Source organism: Nelusetta ayraudi, unplaced genomic scaffold (assembly GCF_046127955.1).
Source record: "Nelusetta ayraudi isolate G7.1 ecotype Tasmania unplaced genomic scaffold, CSIRO-AGI_Nayr_v1 ptg000175l, whole genome shotgun sequence".
In the NCBI taxonomy this organism is placed as follows: domain Eukaryota; kingdom Metazoa; phylum Chordata; class Actinopteri; order Tetraodontiformes; family Monacanthidae; genus Nelusetta; species Nelusetta ayraudi.
In genome coordinates this window covers 684,916-701,290 of record NW_027466224.1, presented here as the reverse complement: position 1 = coordinate 701,290, position 16,375 = coordinate 684,916, and the positions used below count along the sequence as shown (strand labels likewise).

The window sequence follows — 16,375 nt, the reverse complement described above, 5'->3', positions numbered from 1 at the left end:
CAGCAGGATTCTTGGAGATTTTTCAGGGATTCAACAAACAAAGAGGTGATGATGATGATGATGATGATGATGATGGTGATGAAGATGATGATGGATGAAGGATGAAGAACACTGGAGGGAAGAAGAGGAAAACTGACCTTAGCAACTCCAGGTCTCTGATTGGCTCATTATGCAGTGATGTAAATGATTTTGAGTGGATTCAGAGTCGTGTTTGTATTAATGGAGGAGAAGTAATGAACACACACACACACACACACACACACACACACACACACACACACACACACACACTGTATACGCACATGAACCCCACAGTGAAAAACAACATTTAGTGTCTCAGCAGGTGGTCTTCTCAGTGACACACCTCAGTCTTGACACACACACACACACACACACACACACAGGGTTGAGACCAGTTCCTGGGTCATGATGGAATATGGAATGATACATTTTTGCCGACTATTTATGTGTTTTTGCATTGATGAATTTCCCTCGACGGACGACGATGTATCGTGTTGTATTGTATTGCATTGTATTGCACTCCACACACACACACATACACACACACACACACACACACACACACAGGTCGTAGCCTCAGCGGGACTCAGTCCCAGGATCAGCTCTTGGTCCTGCAGGACTTGACCTAACAGGGTAGATTCATGCCACAGGCCACTAGGGGTCAGTGGCTGATTTGTCCGGTCAGGTGACCATCAGGTGACCATCAGGTGACGATCAGGTGACTACCCAACATGGCAGCCTGATGACCTTCCTGATCTGCGGCGCATCAGAGAACCGGTGGTTCCTGGAAGAGCGGCATGTTTCATGGCACTCTGTGTGTGTTTTATTGTGTCATTTGAAATTGTGAGAGTGTCTGTGAGGGGAGTTTTGTGCGCAGACCAGCTGTGATTAGATTTGCAAACAGCAGGGACCAGTTCCAGAACTTCCTCACACATTATGGCCTCAACAGGAGTTTGGAGGAAAACATTAAACCTCCACTTCAGCCAATTAGCACTGAGATGTTTCACCACAAACTCTGGGTTCACGCTTGGCTCCTGTTTCCGGGCAGATTGTGGTTCCTGCACCTGTGGTTCCTTCCAAAGAGGTCAAATTGGAAGAAACTGGAACCAGAACCAGAACTGAAGCCGCACAAAACATCTTCCATCAGCTCTGTCATCGTTCAGCTGCTGCAGATGTTCAACTGGTGTTCCTGTGAGCCTGGTTCCAGTTTGTACTGACACTAACCAAAGCTAGTTGGAACCTTGCCCACGGGACTCAAGACACCAGGATACTGAGTCTGGTGAGCTGAGACTGTGGGCTGACTGGATCAGAACCGGGTCAGAACTGGATAAGAACTGGATCACATCGGAAACACAACTGAATGAGAACTGGATCAGTACTGGATCTGAACTGGAATACAACAGGATCACGACTGGATCCGAACTGGTTCAGAACTTGATCACCACTGAAACACAACTGGATCAGAACAGGATCTCAACTGGATCACAACTGGAAACAGATCATCCTCGAGGACAGAATCGTGAGAGAGCCCCTCCCCTCCCCAGACACACTTAACTGGATACGTGAGAACTCATCCTTGTTTTCTGACGGCATGCTTGAACTAAAGGTGTAAATCCACCTCATGTTACCGCCTTCCTGCATGACAGGGAAGTGGTTTCACTCCTTTGTGGAATGTGTTTATATGTATATTACAACTCATCCGATTTTGATGCAGTGCCGTTGAAGAGTGTCTACAAAATAAAAGTTTGGTAATCAATTGTTGTTTTTTTTGTTATTTACACCAGAAATATTTTTCAATTGAATTTAATTCAATGAGTGTGTGTGTGTGTGTGTGTGTGTGTGTGTGTGTGTGTGTGTGTGTGTGTGTGTGTGTGCCGAGTTCACTGTAAAATTACATCAAGTTGTATTTTACCCAGCATAGGAGAAATAGTTCAACTCCCATGAGAACGAATTACGTTTTAACGCCTGACCAGTGTTTTTTTGTTGTTTGTTGTTGTTGTTTTTTAAGAGCTTTAACTTCGATGCTCTTACATTGACGTTTAAAGTTGAAATAAACTCCCAGGAGTTTATTCCGAAAGGCAGGAGTGAATGATTGGCTGCGTCCTGCGGAGGAAGCAAAGAGAACGGCTCATTTCACAGAAACCCGCAAACACCATCATCATCATTCACGCGCGCTGATCGTGACGTCAGGGCGGAGCTATAAAAGTCACATGACCGGTCCGGAGCCGCAGACAGCGAGTCAGTCGATCAGAGCGACAGTCGGACAGAGTTCCAGTCAGAGCTGCTACAGTCGGACTTGGCGAAGATGTCCTCCTCCTCTTCCTCCTCCTCCTCCTCCTCCTCCCCCTGCTCCTCCACCGCCTCCTGCTCCTCTTCCTCGTGCCGCCTCCTCCTCCTCCTCCTCCTTCTCTCCCTCAGCGCCTCCTTCAGCTGCTCCTCCGCCGCACAGAGAGACCCAAAACTCCGCCTGTTGCTGCACCGGACACCGCTCGGTTCCAAGCAGGTGTGTGTGTGTGTGTGTGTGTGTGTGTGTGTGTGTGTGTGTGTGTGTTCACTTTCAAAGTTTTCTCAGACTGTTTCTCTTAAATTGAGACTCTTTGCGGTTTTCCGAGGGGGGCGGGGTTAATTGGTCTTGACAGTTGGTCAAGATTCCAACACAGACACCAGGTGGCGCTGTTGTCTGCCTGTTAATTTGGCCATACTGACAACCACCAGGTGGAGCACAGAGTGTGTGTGTGTGTGTGTGGTGGGGGGGCAGGAGTTGAACCGCTGGACGTCCTGTTGAAGATGTCTGGTGGTTTCAAAGCTGCTCCTCCCCAGCGCAGCCAATCAGACGCTGCCTGTCGGTCACCTGACGCTGTTCTCACCGGCTGTTGCTTGTTGCAGGACGTCGACTCCCGGGCCGCCCTGGCACAGCTGCTGCTCTCGGACCTCCTGCAGGAGGAGAACGAGGCTCTGCTGGAGGGAGAACCGGACGACCTGAACGTAGAAGCAAACGACCTTCATGTCAACCTGGAACGAGCCGTCGCAGCCGGGCCGCTGCTCGCCCCGCGGGAGAGGAAGGCCGGCTGCAAGAACTTCTTTTGGAAGACCTTCACATCCTGCTGAGTCTCTGCAGAAGCTGTGCGATGAGACTGTCCACCTGCAGGTTCCGCCCAGGTTCAGCCTGCAGAACCACGAAATGATTTTTAACAGCTGGTTTGAATAAAATGTGTTTCAAACAAACATCTGGCGTGAGGCTGCTTGAAGGGGGGATGGGCGGTGGAAGTTCTGAGGGAGAAAAAGACAAAAAAGTAACACTGAGCAAAACATTTTTGTGGCCACTTTATTCCATCAAATCAACACCAGACTGTGGTGATGATGGGAACTCCGACTCTTTTTAGTGAGCTGTAACAAAAGAACCAGCTCTCTGAAAAAGAGTTGGTTCTTTTGTTGGCTCCCAAGCGGCTCCTTAGATTTTTTTTTTGCCGCTCATATTATTTCATGACCAAATTCTGTGCTACAATGAATGACAAATGTTTATGATATTAAATATGTATTATTCCGACACTCAACGTGCAACACAGTGCTACAAAATAAGTATGAAATACCAAAACAAACACCCAGCATAATATAACTACAAGTGGAAGAACACATGGATGAAACACCACAAGATGAAAACAAAAATCTGCGGAACAAACAAAAAGTGGCATTCAGCTAAAAAAATTCAGTTCGTGTGTGTGTGTGTGTGGGTGTGTGTGTGTGTGTGTGTGTAGTATCTATTGTTTGGATTATCCTGTTGCTATTTTTTTTTTTTTTTTTTGACATTTCCAACTGGTTGTGGATCATTGACCCGTTTTCCAGTTCCCTGACCCGTCAGCTAGTGCCCCCGGCTGGAGAACTGAGGTCCAGCAGGTGACTGGACCTCACTGACAGAATGATTAGATGAGATTAGATATCTCACATTAGATTAATACTTTATTAATCCTGTAAAAAATCAGTAATCCCGTAGGAAATTCCCTTAGGACGATGATGAGGTCACACAGGAAGTCGGAGGGGCGGACAAGAGGGGCGGAACCACTCAATTAGCACCAGCAGCTCGGAGCCGGGAGGAGACTGGTTCCCAGTACAGCTGCAAGTTCCCACTGCAGCCACTGGTTCCCATTACATCCACTGGTTCCAGACACAGAACCCAGTTCGTGGTTCACTGACTCACATGCAGGAAGTGATGTCATCAGGCAGTGGAGGCTCAGGAACTTGTCTGGTCTCATTTAGCAGAAGAAGAAGCAAGGACGGCACATGGCACAACTGTGTGCGTGTGCGTGCGTGTGTGTGTGTGTGTGTGTGTGTGTGTGTGTGTGTGTGTGTGTGTGTGTGTGTGTGTGTGTGTGTGTGAAAGAGAGAGAGACAGAGAGAGTGGGACATCTGCTGCAGTCAGATAGCAGCTCTCTCTCTCTCTTTTCATTCAACAGTCTTTTGATTGTTGGACATGATGAGACATGATAATTGAGCGGTGACACACACACACACACACACTCGCACACACACTCACCTGTCTAGACCAGGATGGTGATGAAGATGACAAATGTCTTTAGAGGAAGATGAATCATCAGTCAGCTGACAATGATGTCATCGCACTTCCTCTTCTTCTCTGGCTTCATGTAGTGTGTTTGTGTCATGTTGTGTGCTTGTGTCATGTTGTGTCTTTGTGTCATGTTGTGTGTTTGTGTCATGTAAAGACGGAACTCACACACTTCCTACCCATCATGCACTGGGCTCAGACACGGGGTGTCATGTGATAACGTCTCCACGACAACCGGCTGTATTGCTTGCTGCTCTGTGATTGGTCCAGATGACCCACCAGAAGGGTGACCTCTGACCTCTGACCCTTGGGCTGAAATGTGTGTTGCTCAGGCTGAATAAAACAGCTACAACAACCAGTCTCTCTTTCACACACACACACGCACACACACACACACACACACAAACACACACACACACACACACATTTCAATGGAGCTTTCAGCTGTAATTAAAGCTCATTTAGTTTATTAACGCAGTTTATTGATGCAGTTTAGAATGCTGGCCTCTGATTGGCTGCCCTGTGAATTGGGGGATGCGAGGCTGAGTGGGTGTACACGCGTGTGTGTGGTTGTGAGAAAGAGAGGGGGAGAGATCGATAGAGAGAGTGAGAGAAAGAGAGAGAGAGAGTGAGAGAGAGAGAGAGCGAGAGAGTGAGAGAGAGAGGAAGAGTGTGAGAGAGAGAGAGAGAAAGTGAGAGAGATAGGGAGAGAGTGAGAGCTCAGACCAGCTGAGAACAGCAGAGTGCTCCGATTGGTCGAAAATGACTTCAGTTGTTTTTACAGATTTGTTTTTATTTATCTCCAGAGTCTGACGTCATAACATCGGCTCTGAGCCAGCGGTTGGATTCTTGATGGCGATCCAGTTGTTGCAGTTCACAGTGTGTGTTGCGGCTGTGGACGGCAGGGGGAGCTGTTGGACCGACTTCAGCAGAAGGTGAACCAACAAGTCGGACAGGAAGTCAGAGAGGCTGAAATAGAGAAAAAAAAAAGTCTCAGGAGAGAAAGTGAGCGGACAGCTGAATATGGACCTGGATCAGGACCAGGACTGGGACCAGGACCGAGATCAGTAACAGGACCGGGACCGGGACCAGAACCGGTTTTCGGACGCAGCCTGAAGATGCTGCATGTGATGGCAAAAAAAAAAAAAAAAAAAAAAAGAGCAACTGGACGTAGCCAAGTGGGCGGGGCGTCGAGGTTATGTCACCTCCGTGCGGCAAGATGAAGGTTTTTGTGGCTCGTGTTTGTTTGGGAGAGGAGCCCCGGTGCATCATGGGAGGTCTGTCGTACAGGGGGCCACACAGAGGAGGAGCTCCGCTCCAGCAGCACACGGGAGCTCCGGTTCTCTCCTGGCAGCCGAGGAGGTGACGTAGGCGCCCGTGTGGATGACGTCAGCCCCTGCGCGTCTGCGGGTGTGTTTGTTGGCTGGCTGGATGTTGGGCGGGGTTAGACGGAGACGGAGCAACCGAGAGCTGCCGCGCCGGAGAGGGACGACACACACACACACACACACACGGACACACAATAGGAGGGCGACGGGGATCCCGTAGGATGGAGCGGCGGATCGGCCGGCGGTAGCGCGCTGTGGTCGCGGGGACGGAGCTCCGAGGATGAGCGTAGCGCTGCAGGACCTCCGGAACACCGTGAGAGCGCGCACTCGCATGCACACGCACGCACGCACCCACGCACACATACATGGCTGATGCTGATGATAGCCACAATGGCCGTTCGTCGCCACCCACCCAACTGCTGACGTCACTGATCGACAGGGCATTGATTGTTGTTGTTGGGTTGTCATCAATCAACCTCGGATCAGGGACTAATATATAATGACGTAATTTCCTGATTGAGGAAGAGCCGGTAGGTTTTCTTTCTTTATCTTTAGAATTTAACGAACACGCTACCTGTTGAGTCACATGACTCCTGTGTTGCGTGCCCCTTCATTCCGCTTCAGGAGCGACCTGGGTCATTCTGGCGCCCACTCTGGACTGAAGCGGTATGACAGCCTGCTATTGGCTACCAGAAAACACCTGACCACCTGTCAAAGATGGCTGCCTGGCTCCACTTCCTGTGCCGGAACGCTCTTCCTGCCTGGCTAGCCAACTAGCAGGGCGCGGCTAGCGACCATGATGCCCCGCCCTCTTTCCATGGCCTCTCGCTGATTGGATTGTAACTATGAGTTGTTGCGTCGCGCTAACAGCTAATGCCGAGTGTTGGTGATGCGAGTCTGTTTTGCTGGATGTAAATATATTCCGAGCTCGACAGTTCCAACAAACTGTCAAGCAGCTAACATCAATTACATCACAACTTATTTGTCTGAACAAAAAAAAATAAGAGTCATCTATCAATGAAGACAAAATCAACATCTTTAGTCACAGTTTAGCGGTTGGGTCGGCCCTCTTTGTGAGCGACTGCGACAGTTTGAGCGGCGCAACGAGGCTACAACCACACAATCAACTCCCCAAACAGGAAAGTTCACCACGAAGCAGAACTTCCTCATACCAAGAGAAACAAGTTGATGCTTTGTTAGCTTAGCTTCACACTCTCCTACAGGTGTGTGTGTGTGTGTGTGTGTGTGTGTGTGTGGTGTGACTCAGTAGCTGCATTTCTATCACGGTTTTTCGCAAAATCAAAGCGATATTTGTAAAATTTCAACAAAGTACAATTGCGATTTGCAGGGGTCCGTCCAAACATAACGCGCCATTTTCACTTGAAATTAACTGGTCATATGACCCTGTACGTCAGGCCCGCTGACGCGTAAGTTGCGATATTCCTCTGTATGGATACGTGTGGAAAAAAAACCCTCATGAGAGCGTCAAAACCTTTCAGCCGTATTTGAGAAGTTTCCATCACCAGTTTTTTTATCACAATATTTAGGTTTTGCGCACTTCTAGGGGTCATGGAAGCACAGCTGGTGTCTTTAGCCGCTGAGTCGGGCTGATGAAGATGATGTTTACCCTCCCCCCCACCTCCCCTCCGTCACAACTTCCTGTCTGTGTGTAAACTAAACTCCTAGAGCTGCCACATTGTGTGTGTGTGTGTGTGTGTGTGTGTGTGTGTGTGTGTGTGTGTGTGTGTGTGTGTGATGGGCAGGGCTACTGCTTCCTGTCTCCAGCCTACTGACTTCCTGTCTCCCGATGCCCACTTTCAGCTGGTCCACCTCGGCCACTCGGCTTCCTCCGAGCCTCCTGCTGGGGGAGAGCAGCTGGAGAAGAAACTCCCAGCATGCAACAGGGCTGCTCACCTGATTATTGGCTGATTGATAATCTGATCAGGTTTCAGACGCACTGCTGTTACATAAAGTGGAACATCAACACACACACACACACACAGTGGCATCCGCCAACACAGAGAGAGAGAGAGAGAGCACTTTGGTCTCCTAGTAACCTCGCTCGCCCCTTGATGTGCGTCATCACTGAGAGAGAGGTAGGCCGAGAGACACTGAGTGACAGTGAGGAAGAGGCCAGGGAAGGAAACGGTTGAGCGGCTGACAGAAGGTCCCACCCCCTGCAGCAGAGCCAGGCGAGGGGCTCGGTCACATGATCCTGGTCACATGGTTCTGTGTGTTGATGTTTGTGATGGTTTTCAGATGTCCAACTACAAACGTGCTACGCTGGACGAGGACGAGGTGTCCGAGGCTCCGGCAGAAGCTGCTGCGTCACCTGACAGCCTAGAGGTCAGTCACCTGAGACACTTGTTAGCCACCTAGCATGCTAACCGTTAACATCTCATTGAGTTTTTGCTGTTCTGTGCAACAAGCGCGATAGCGACAACAATACGCGACTAGTTTGACGTTCTCTGCTTCTCACCTTCGATCATCTGTAAAATCTGGACACTGGTAGTATGGCGACGCCTCGCAGTGGCCACTGGTGGTACTGCAACCCAAAAATGTTGCATAGTCAATAGCATAGTCCTGGGGTCCTGGGGTCCTGGGGATGACACCTGTCTTGACTCGGCTCCGCCCTCGTGTCACAGGTGGGTTTCCGGAAGGGTGGGGTCCAGTTCCTGGGGAGGCGGACCCAGCTGGAGGTTCTGCTGGCGGTTCTGCTCCTGGTGGTTCTCCTGGCGCTCCTGGCCTGCCTGCTGCTCCTGGGCCTGGGGACCTCGTTTGGTGAGGAGACAGTCAGCAACGTCCCCACCCCGCCTCCCCCATCCTGAGTCATCCCCCTCTCCTCCTTCCTCCTCCCTCCCTTCATCTGATTCCTCCTCCACCCTGACTCCTTCCTCTCCTCCCCCTCCCCCCTGCCCTTACATCCCTCCTTCCTCCTCCTCCCCTGTGTCCCCTGACTCCTCCTCATTCCTCTTCACCTCTTCTCCCCCCTCCCACCACCTCCTCCTTGACTCCTCCACTTCTCCTCCCTTGACTCCTCACCCCTCCTCCCCCTGACTCCTCCCCACCCCCGCCTCCTTCCTGCCCCCTCCCTCTTGTTTCCTTCCTCTCCTCGCCGCCCTCTGACCTCCTCCTCCCTTTCCTCCCCTGTGGCTGGCTGGCTGGCTGGGCAGCAGACAGTGGGCGTGGCCTGTGCCTGTCGGAGGCGTGTGTGACGGTGGCCAGTCAGATGGTGGAGGCGATGGACCGCGGCGCCGACCCCTGCCAGGACTTCTACCAGTTCTCCTGCGGCGGCTGGATGAGGAAGAACCCGCTGCCGGACGGACGCTCGCGCTGGTCCACCTTCAACAGCATCTGGGAGCAGAACCAGGCGCTGCTGAAACACCTGCTGGGTGAGGGGGGTGCGTGCGTGCGTGCGAGCGAGCGAGCGAGCGAGAGAGAGAGAGAGAGAGAGAGAGGTTGTTGCAGCTGTTTTATTCAACTTGAGCAACACACGTTTCAGCCCAGAGGTCAGAGGTCACCCTTCTGGCTGGTCATCTGGACCAATCACAGAGCAGCAAGCAATACAGCCTGTTGTCATGGTGACATTATCACATGACACCTGGTGTGTGAGCCCAGTGCATGATGGGCAGGAAGTGTGTGAGTTCCGTCTTTACATGACACCAAAGTGTGTGTGTGTGTGTGTGTGTGTTTGTGTGTGTGTGTGTGTGTGTGTGTGTGTGTGTGTGTGTGTGTGTGTGTGTGCAGAGAATGGGACGTTCAACGGCAGCAGTGAAGCGGAGAGGAAGACTCAGTCCTACTACCTGTCCTGCCTCAACACCCAGAGGATCGAGGAGCTCGGAGCTCAGCCATTGGTCGAACTCATCAACAAGGTACACACACAGTCACACACACACACACACACACACAGACACACACTGCTGACTTTGTCCTCGGCTGCTGTCAACCAGATCGGGGGCTGGAACCTGACGGGGCCCTGGCAGAAGGAGAACTTCATGGAGGTTCTGAAGGTGGTGTCCGGTCCGTACCGGGCTCAGCCCTTCTTCAGCGTGGGAGTTAGTGCCGACCCCAAGAGCTCCAACAGCAACGTCATCCAGGTGGGTTGGGGGTGTTGGGATCTGCAGGCCCTGGATGAGGAACCAATCGTGTCCTAGTCAGGTTCTGCTTGCCTGATTGGTTCAGGGGTTCAGCTGTTGTCTCGCTACACAGGTGGACCAATCAGGGCTCTTCTTACCCTCCAGAGACTATTACCTCAACAAGACAGCCAATGAGAAGGTGAGCATTCTGCTGTGTGTGTGTGTGTGTGTGTGTGTGTGTGTGTGTGTGTGTGTGTGTGTGTGTGTGTGTGTGTGTGTGTGTGTGTCAGTGATGGACGCTGCTCTCCTCCAGGTCTTGCTGGCCTACCTGGACTACATGGTGGAGCTGGGCCTGTTGCTGGGGGGCGAGCGGAGCTCCTCCCACCTCCTCATGCAGCAGATCCTGGACTTTGAGACGGCGCTGGCTGACATCACCGTCCCTCAGGACCAGCGGCGAGACGAGGAGAAGATCTACCACAAAGTGACTGTGGCCGAGCTCCAGGTGAGTCCAGGCAGGCCGCCCGGCACCGCACCCCCCCCCCTCGGACCAACACACTCCGCTGCTCAGTCCTGTCGGAGCTGCAGCTTCGTGTCCATGGAGGGTCACATGGTTTGGTCGCCATGGAGACCGTCTCCAGGGCCTGTTGTTACGAGCTGCGTCTGCTCTCAGACCGGCAGTTGTTATGTAACTGCTGAAGGTCGCTTCTCTCTCGGCAGCTTCGCATCTCCGACTCCCACATTCTGTGGATGTTTAGCGGCCATAGCAAGGTGGCGCTAGACCAGCGGTGGCCAAACCTTTTGACTGATGGGGCCGTTATGGGCTGTAAAATGTGACAGAGGAGCCGCAGCAGCAGCAGCAGCAGCAGATGGGTGGAGTGTTTTGGTGAGCCACCTCATAGGAGGAAACAATCATTGGGTGTGGAGCAAACATAATGGAAAATGAACCAGAGCAAAGTTCCAACAAAATCAGTGTCCTTAAAGGCATCACAGTGTTTTGCTCTTCATTGAAATGGATGAAATGCAGCTATTCTATGACTTACTGACTATTGATAGAATTTCTTGAAATTCGACGGGCCAGATTTTAAAGCTTGACCGGCCGCATATGGCCCCCGCGGTCGTAGTTTGCCCCACGCCTGCGTTTAGAGGACAGTCACTTTGCAGCAGGTGGTGGATGGATGAACTCTGGTTGAGCCTGAGGTCCCGAGTTCCATTCCCAGCCAGGTCCCGTCCGTCATTCAGCCTGCAGGGGGCGCCCTCGCCTGGCTAAGACAGTGAGTTGGCGTCGTAGCGGCGGCTGATTGGTGGTTACTCAGGGGAAAGGAAGTGTAAACCTTGAGTTCCTGTTGTTCTGGTTTGAGCCCAGACTGCAGAGCGGAACCAGGACCAGAACCAGAACCAGGACCAGAATTTTCTGTCAGACTCACTGGTCATTTGTTCTTGGTACCACGCCCCCTGGTGACTGCCCACTTCAGTGTCCTGGGTTCCATTGTGGATCTTCTTCCAGCACCTTTGCTGTGGTTCTGGTGGGATTCTGGTGTTATATGGTGGATTTCAGGGCTTCAGAGTCCCGCTGCAACCAGAGGTGGCACTGTGGCGACAAGCTCCAGCGGGTTAAAGGAGTTTCCACCTGTGGCTGTTCCAGGTTCTGGCCCCAGCGGTGGACTGGCTGGACTTCCTCTCATCCTCTCTGGCTCCTCTGGAGCTCAACGACAGCGAGCCCGTCGTCGTGTACGCCCGAGAGTACCTGCAGCACGTGTCGGAGCTCATCAACAAGACGGACCGCAGGTCAGAACTGCAACCCGAGCCGCTGAAGCCGCCAGGGTCCAACCTGTCTCTCTGTCTGACCGGCCTGCCTGTCTCTCTGTCTGTCTGTCTGACCTGTCTGTCTCTCTCTCTGTCTGTCTGTCTGTCTCCAGTCTGCTCAACAACTACATGATGTGGACGCTGGTCCAGAAGAACGTCGCCAGTCTGGACCAGCGCTTCGAGAACGCTCAGGACAAACTGCTGGAGAGTCTCTACGGAACCAAGAAGGTTCTTCACACCTCACATTGCGACCAGGGATCCTGGGCAGTACCGGGGGGGTCCGGCTCAGTCGGACCAGTTCCAGCCTGTGGCGGACCCCATGACAGTTTTTCCACAAAATAAAAGCGATATTTCTAAAATGTCAACAAAATCCATTTGCAATTTGCGGGTGCTTCCACTGAGTGGTGTGAAGCCGTAATTCTCATCTCACTCTCGTCCCCCACGAGACCCCACTGTGAGGAGGATGGAGGGACAAAACATTTAGAGTTTTGGAGCAGCTGTTAGAAGTGAACTGGTCACGTGACCGTGACCCCCATACGTCACATCCTGTGTGTTTGAGCCGTACTTCAGAGGGTTTTTCCCTGACGAGTTCTTTATTGCCATGTTGAGGTTTTGCGCAATTCAAGTGGTCACGGAAAAACACAGCTTGTGTCTCCTGTTGTGTTGTAGTCGTGCACCCCCCGCTGGCAGACCTGCATCGGGAACACCGACGACACGCTGGGCTTCGCCCTGGGCGCCCTCTTCGTCAAGGCCACCTTCCACACACACAGCAAGGCCATTGTGAGTGCCGCTGCTGTTGATCCTGTTGGCCTGCAGGGGGCGCTGGTGGTCTGCCTCACCGTCTGTCTGTCTGTCTGTCTGTCTGCGTGTCTGTCTGGCAGGCGGAGGAGATGATCAACCAGATCCGATCAGCATTCAAGTCTTCGCTGGACCGACTGGGATGGATGGACGAGCAGACCAGACAGGCTGCAAAGGACAAGGTGAGCAGGTGACAGGTGACAGACAGACAGACTGACAGGTGACAGACAGACTGACGGTTGAGGTCTCACCACCCCTCTGTCCCGGCAGGCCGATGCGATCTACGACATGATTGGTTTCCCAGAATTCATTCTGGATTCCAAAGAACTGGACGACGTTTACGACGGGGTGAGTGGGTCACGTGATCAGGACAGGAGGCGGGGCCTGTGGCTCACTGGCCGGTCCCAGGCGCCCTCGCGCTCTGCCGCCCCCTTCTGCTGATGAGCTGCCATCGCTGTGTGTTTCAGTACGAGGTGTCGGACGACAACTTCTTCCAGAACATGTTGAACTTCTACAACTTCTCCTCCAGAGTGATGGCCGACCAGCTGAGGAAGACCCCCAACAAAGACCAGTAAAGACCCCCAGCAACTCCGCTGGAGCCTCCGGCTACCAGGGGGCGTCTTCAAAATCCCAAGAGCCATCTTTCTGCCCCCAAATTCTAGTTTTGACTTTATGCACAAGTATGAGCGACCGATTGAGTGTCAGAACCTCTGGGTAGCCACACGGGGGCGCCAGAGGGAAACTCTCACTCTGTGCTTTTTGAAGACGCCCCCTCGCTGTTGAAGTTACTGTCAACCAGGGGTGGGCAAACTTTTTGACTGGTGGGGCCACAATGGGTTGTAAAAATTGACAGAGGGCCTATAAATATGTATGAGGGACCTGAAGGAAACATCATGCAGCTTTAATGTCAATTGAATGTGACCAAAAACAAAGTTGATGAAATGCAGCTATTTTATGACTTACTGACTATTGATATCATTTCTTTAAGTTCTGCGGGCCGGATTAAAAAGCTCAACGGGCCGCATTTGGTCCCTGGGCTGTAGTTTGCCCACACCTGCTGTAGATGCTCAGAGTAACCCCTGTCCCCCCCCATCCTTCTCCTCCCCTGACTCCGCCTACTCCTCCTCCTCCTCCTCCCCTGGTTCCAACCCTCATCCCCTGACTCCGCCCTGTCCTGCCCCTCCTCCTCCTCTTCCTCTTCCTCTTCCTCCAGGTGGAGCATGACTCCGCCCACAGTCAATGCCTACTACATGCCCACTAAGAACGGCATCGTCTTCCCTGCAGGGATCCTCCAGGCTCCTTTCTACGCCCACGACCACCCCAAGTCTGTTCACCTGCACCCACCTGTCTGTCTGTCTGTCTGTTTGCCTCCACCTGTCTGTCTGCCTCCACCTATCTATCTGTCTGACATCACCTGTTTGTCTGTCTCCACCTGTCTCTCTGTCCCCACCCATCTGTCTGTCTGTCTCCACCTGTGTCTGTCTGTCTGTCGCCACCTATCTTCCCCCACCTGTCTTCCTTCACCTGTCTCTGTCTGTCTGTCTGTCTCCACCCACCTGTCTGTCTGTCTGTCTGCCTCCACCTGTGTCTGTCTGTCTGCACCCACCTGTCTGTCTGTCTCCACCTATCTTCCCCCACCTGTCTCTGTCTGTCTGTCTGTCTCCACCCGTCTGTCTCCACCCACCTGTCTGTGTCGGTCGGTCTGCTGTGTGACCTCTGACCCCGCGCCGTGGGCCTCACCTGTGATTTTTCCCTGCAGGTGTTTGTGACTCGACCTCTCTGTGATTTCAGGGCTCTAACCTTTGGGGGCATCGGGGTCGTGATGGGTCACGAACTCACGCACGCCTTCGACGACCAGGGTGAGCACTTCCTGTCCTCTCCCCACCCCTTCCCCGGGACCTCCTCCTCCATCGCACGCTGACCTCTGACCTCTGCTCCTCCCTTTAGGCCGCGAGTACGACAAGGAGGGGAACCTGCGGCCGTGGTGGCAGAACTCGTCTGTGACTGCCTTCCAGCAGAGGGCGCAGTGCATGGTGGAGCAGTACAGCAGCTACCTGGTCAACGGCGAGCACGTCAACGGCAAACAGACGCTGGGCGAGAACATTGCCGACAACGGAGGACTGAAGGCCGCCTACCACGTCAGTCACCTTCTGCCGTCTTTGACCTCTGACCTATGCGCAGACAAACACCCGCTAGTTTGGCCTGTGTTCAGAGAAAACAACAGTGAAACAAAAGTCTTTTGGCCCGGCCAAACTGTGTCTCAAGTTGAATAGTACGATGAAAACCACCGGGATCCACCGTCACATCACTGACTTCCTGCCTGAATGATTCCACCCGCTGATACTCTTCAGACTAGATAGATAGTAGATAGATTGATAGATAGATTGTAAATAGATAGTAGATAGATTATATATAGATAGATAGATACTGTAGATAGATACCAGGTTGATGGATAGATAGATAGATAGATAGACAGACAGATGATAGATAGATAAATACAGTAGATAGATAGATAGATAGACAGACAGACAGACAGACAGACAGATAAAACGTCTTCAGTCTTTGTTTTTCCCGCATCTGGGACACTTCTGAAATGCGCCTGCGCTGCCCCCTGGTGGTGATGGGAACACGCACACAGGCTTCGGAGCCGCGAATGCGCCGCACCTTTGGTATGAATCGGGGGTGAGCTGAGGTGTTCTGGGCTGTTTGTGTGCAGGCCTACCGCTCCTGGGTGGAGAAGAACGGCGAGGAGAAGCGACTTCCTGCCGTCAACCTGACCAACGACCAGCTCTTCTTCGTGGGATTCGCACAGGTGAGACTGTCTCGACCCGCCGGTCATGGTCACGTGACGACGTCACTTTCTGCTTGTGACGCGCGCCAAACAGCAGGAACCCTTCTGTGGTTTTGCAGGTGTGGTGCTCCGTCCGGACATCAGAGAGTGCTCACGAGGGCCTCGTGACCGACCCCCACAGCCCCCCCCGCTACAGAGTCATCGGCACACTTGCCAACTCGCCGGACTTCAGCCACCATTTCAACTGCCCTGCAGGGACACCCATGAACACAGGGAGGCGCTGTGAGGTCTGGTAGAGGAACACAGCCAGAGTCCCCAGCAGAGGACAGGAAGTGAGGGAGGGACTTCCTGTCGGGACTGCGGTGCCATGAAGGGCTGATGACGAGGATGGTGATGATGAAGATGATGGGAACAGTGAAGATGAAGATGGTGATGATTACGATAGTGATGATGACGATGGTGATGATGATGATGATGGTCTTAATGATGACAAAGATGATGGTGACGATGAAGATGATGATGATGGTGATGATGATGATGATGGTCTTAATGATGACAAAGATTAGTGTGACGATGGTGATGATGGTGATGAAGATGGTCTGTTTTCTGCTGCTGTTTTCTTCTCCCTCTGGTTGTTGCTTCACTTTGGGTTTTGTGTCGTCTGTTAAAACTGAGCTATGACATCACCAGGCAGCAGGAAGTCGTCTGAACTGGTTTCCTGTTTCCTGCTACTTCGCTGCTGAGTTAATAAAACCTTATTCTGCCGTCTGTCCTGTCGCAAGTTAACTATCGGTAGAAGATTTTGTAGAGAAGAAAATTGTTTCTGTGTTCAGGAAAGTCATAATTTCATCCAACAGTTTTCCAAGATTTATAAGAAACTGCGGCTGTTATTAAAAACTTTAAATGTATTGTTTGTACAGTTTGTCATCTTTAATGGTGGAGTATCATTATTGTTGTTGTTGTTGTTGTTATTGTTGTTATGTTGAATTTTGTCAAC

At 52.1% G+C, this 16,375-nt stretch overlaps 2 protein-coding genes across 4 annotated transcripts; both read left to right on the top strand.

Moving 5' to 3' along the window:
* Nucleotides 1–2,235: 2,235 nt before the first annotated feature.
* Nucleotides 2,236–3,246, top strand: sst1.1 (somatostatin 1, tandem duplicate 1). Its single transcript, XM_076014905.1, has 2 exons — nucleotides 2,236–2,524; nucleotides 2,908–3,246. The coding sequence occupies exons 1-2, from the start codon at nucleotides 2,327–2,329 to the stop codon at nucleotides 3,127–3,129; spliced, it is 420 nt and encodes a 139-aa protein (XP_075871020.1). The 5' UTR covers nucleotides 2,236–2,326; the 3' UTR covers nucleotides 3,130–3,246.
* A 2,636-nt stretch (nucleotides 3,247–5,882) lies between these two features.
* On the top strand, nucleotides 5,883–16,286 carry ece2b (endothelin converting enzyme 2b). Of its 3 annotated transcripts, none has more exons than XM_076014973.1 (19): nucleotides 5,886–6,223; nucleotides 8,170–8,256; nucleotides 8,556–8,691; nucleotides 9,087–9,302; nucleotides 9,658–9,782; nucleotides 9,861–10,007; nucleotides 10,120–10,185; nucleotides 10,300–10,488; nucleotides 11,629–11,771; nucleotides 11,903–12,017; nucleotides 12,459–12,569; nucleotides 12,671–12,769; nucleotides 12,858–12,935; nucleotides 13,055–13,158; nucleotides 13,801–13,911; nucleotides 14,379–14,446; nucleotides 14,535–14,725; nucleotides 15,304–15,399; nucleotides 15,498–16,286. In XM_076014973.1, exons 1-19 carry the CDS (start codon nucleotides 6,191–6,193, stop codon nucleotides 15,672–15,674), a joined length of 2,292 nt encoding a protein of 763 aa, XP_075871088.1. In that variant the 5' UTR covers nucleotides 5,886–6,190; the 3' UTR covers nucleotides 15,675–16,286. The 3 variants fall into 3 exon arrangements, with proteins under 3 accessions (XP_075871089.1, XP_075871088.1, XP_075871087.1); XM_076014972.1 differs by having other exon boundaries at nucleotides 9,084–9,302; XM_076014974.1 differs by lacking the exon at nucleotides 13,801–13,911 and having other exon boundaries at nucleotides 5,883–6,223; nucleotides 9,084–9,302.
* The last annotated feature ends 89 nt before the right edge of the window (nucleotides 16,287–16,375 follow it).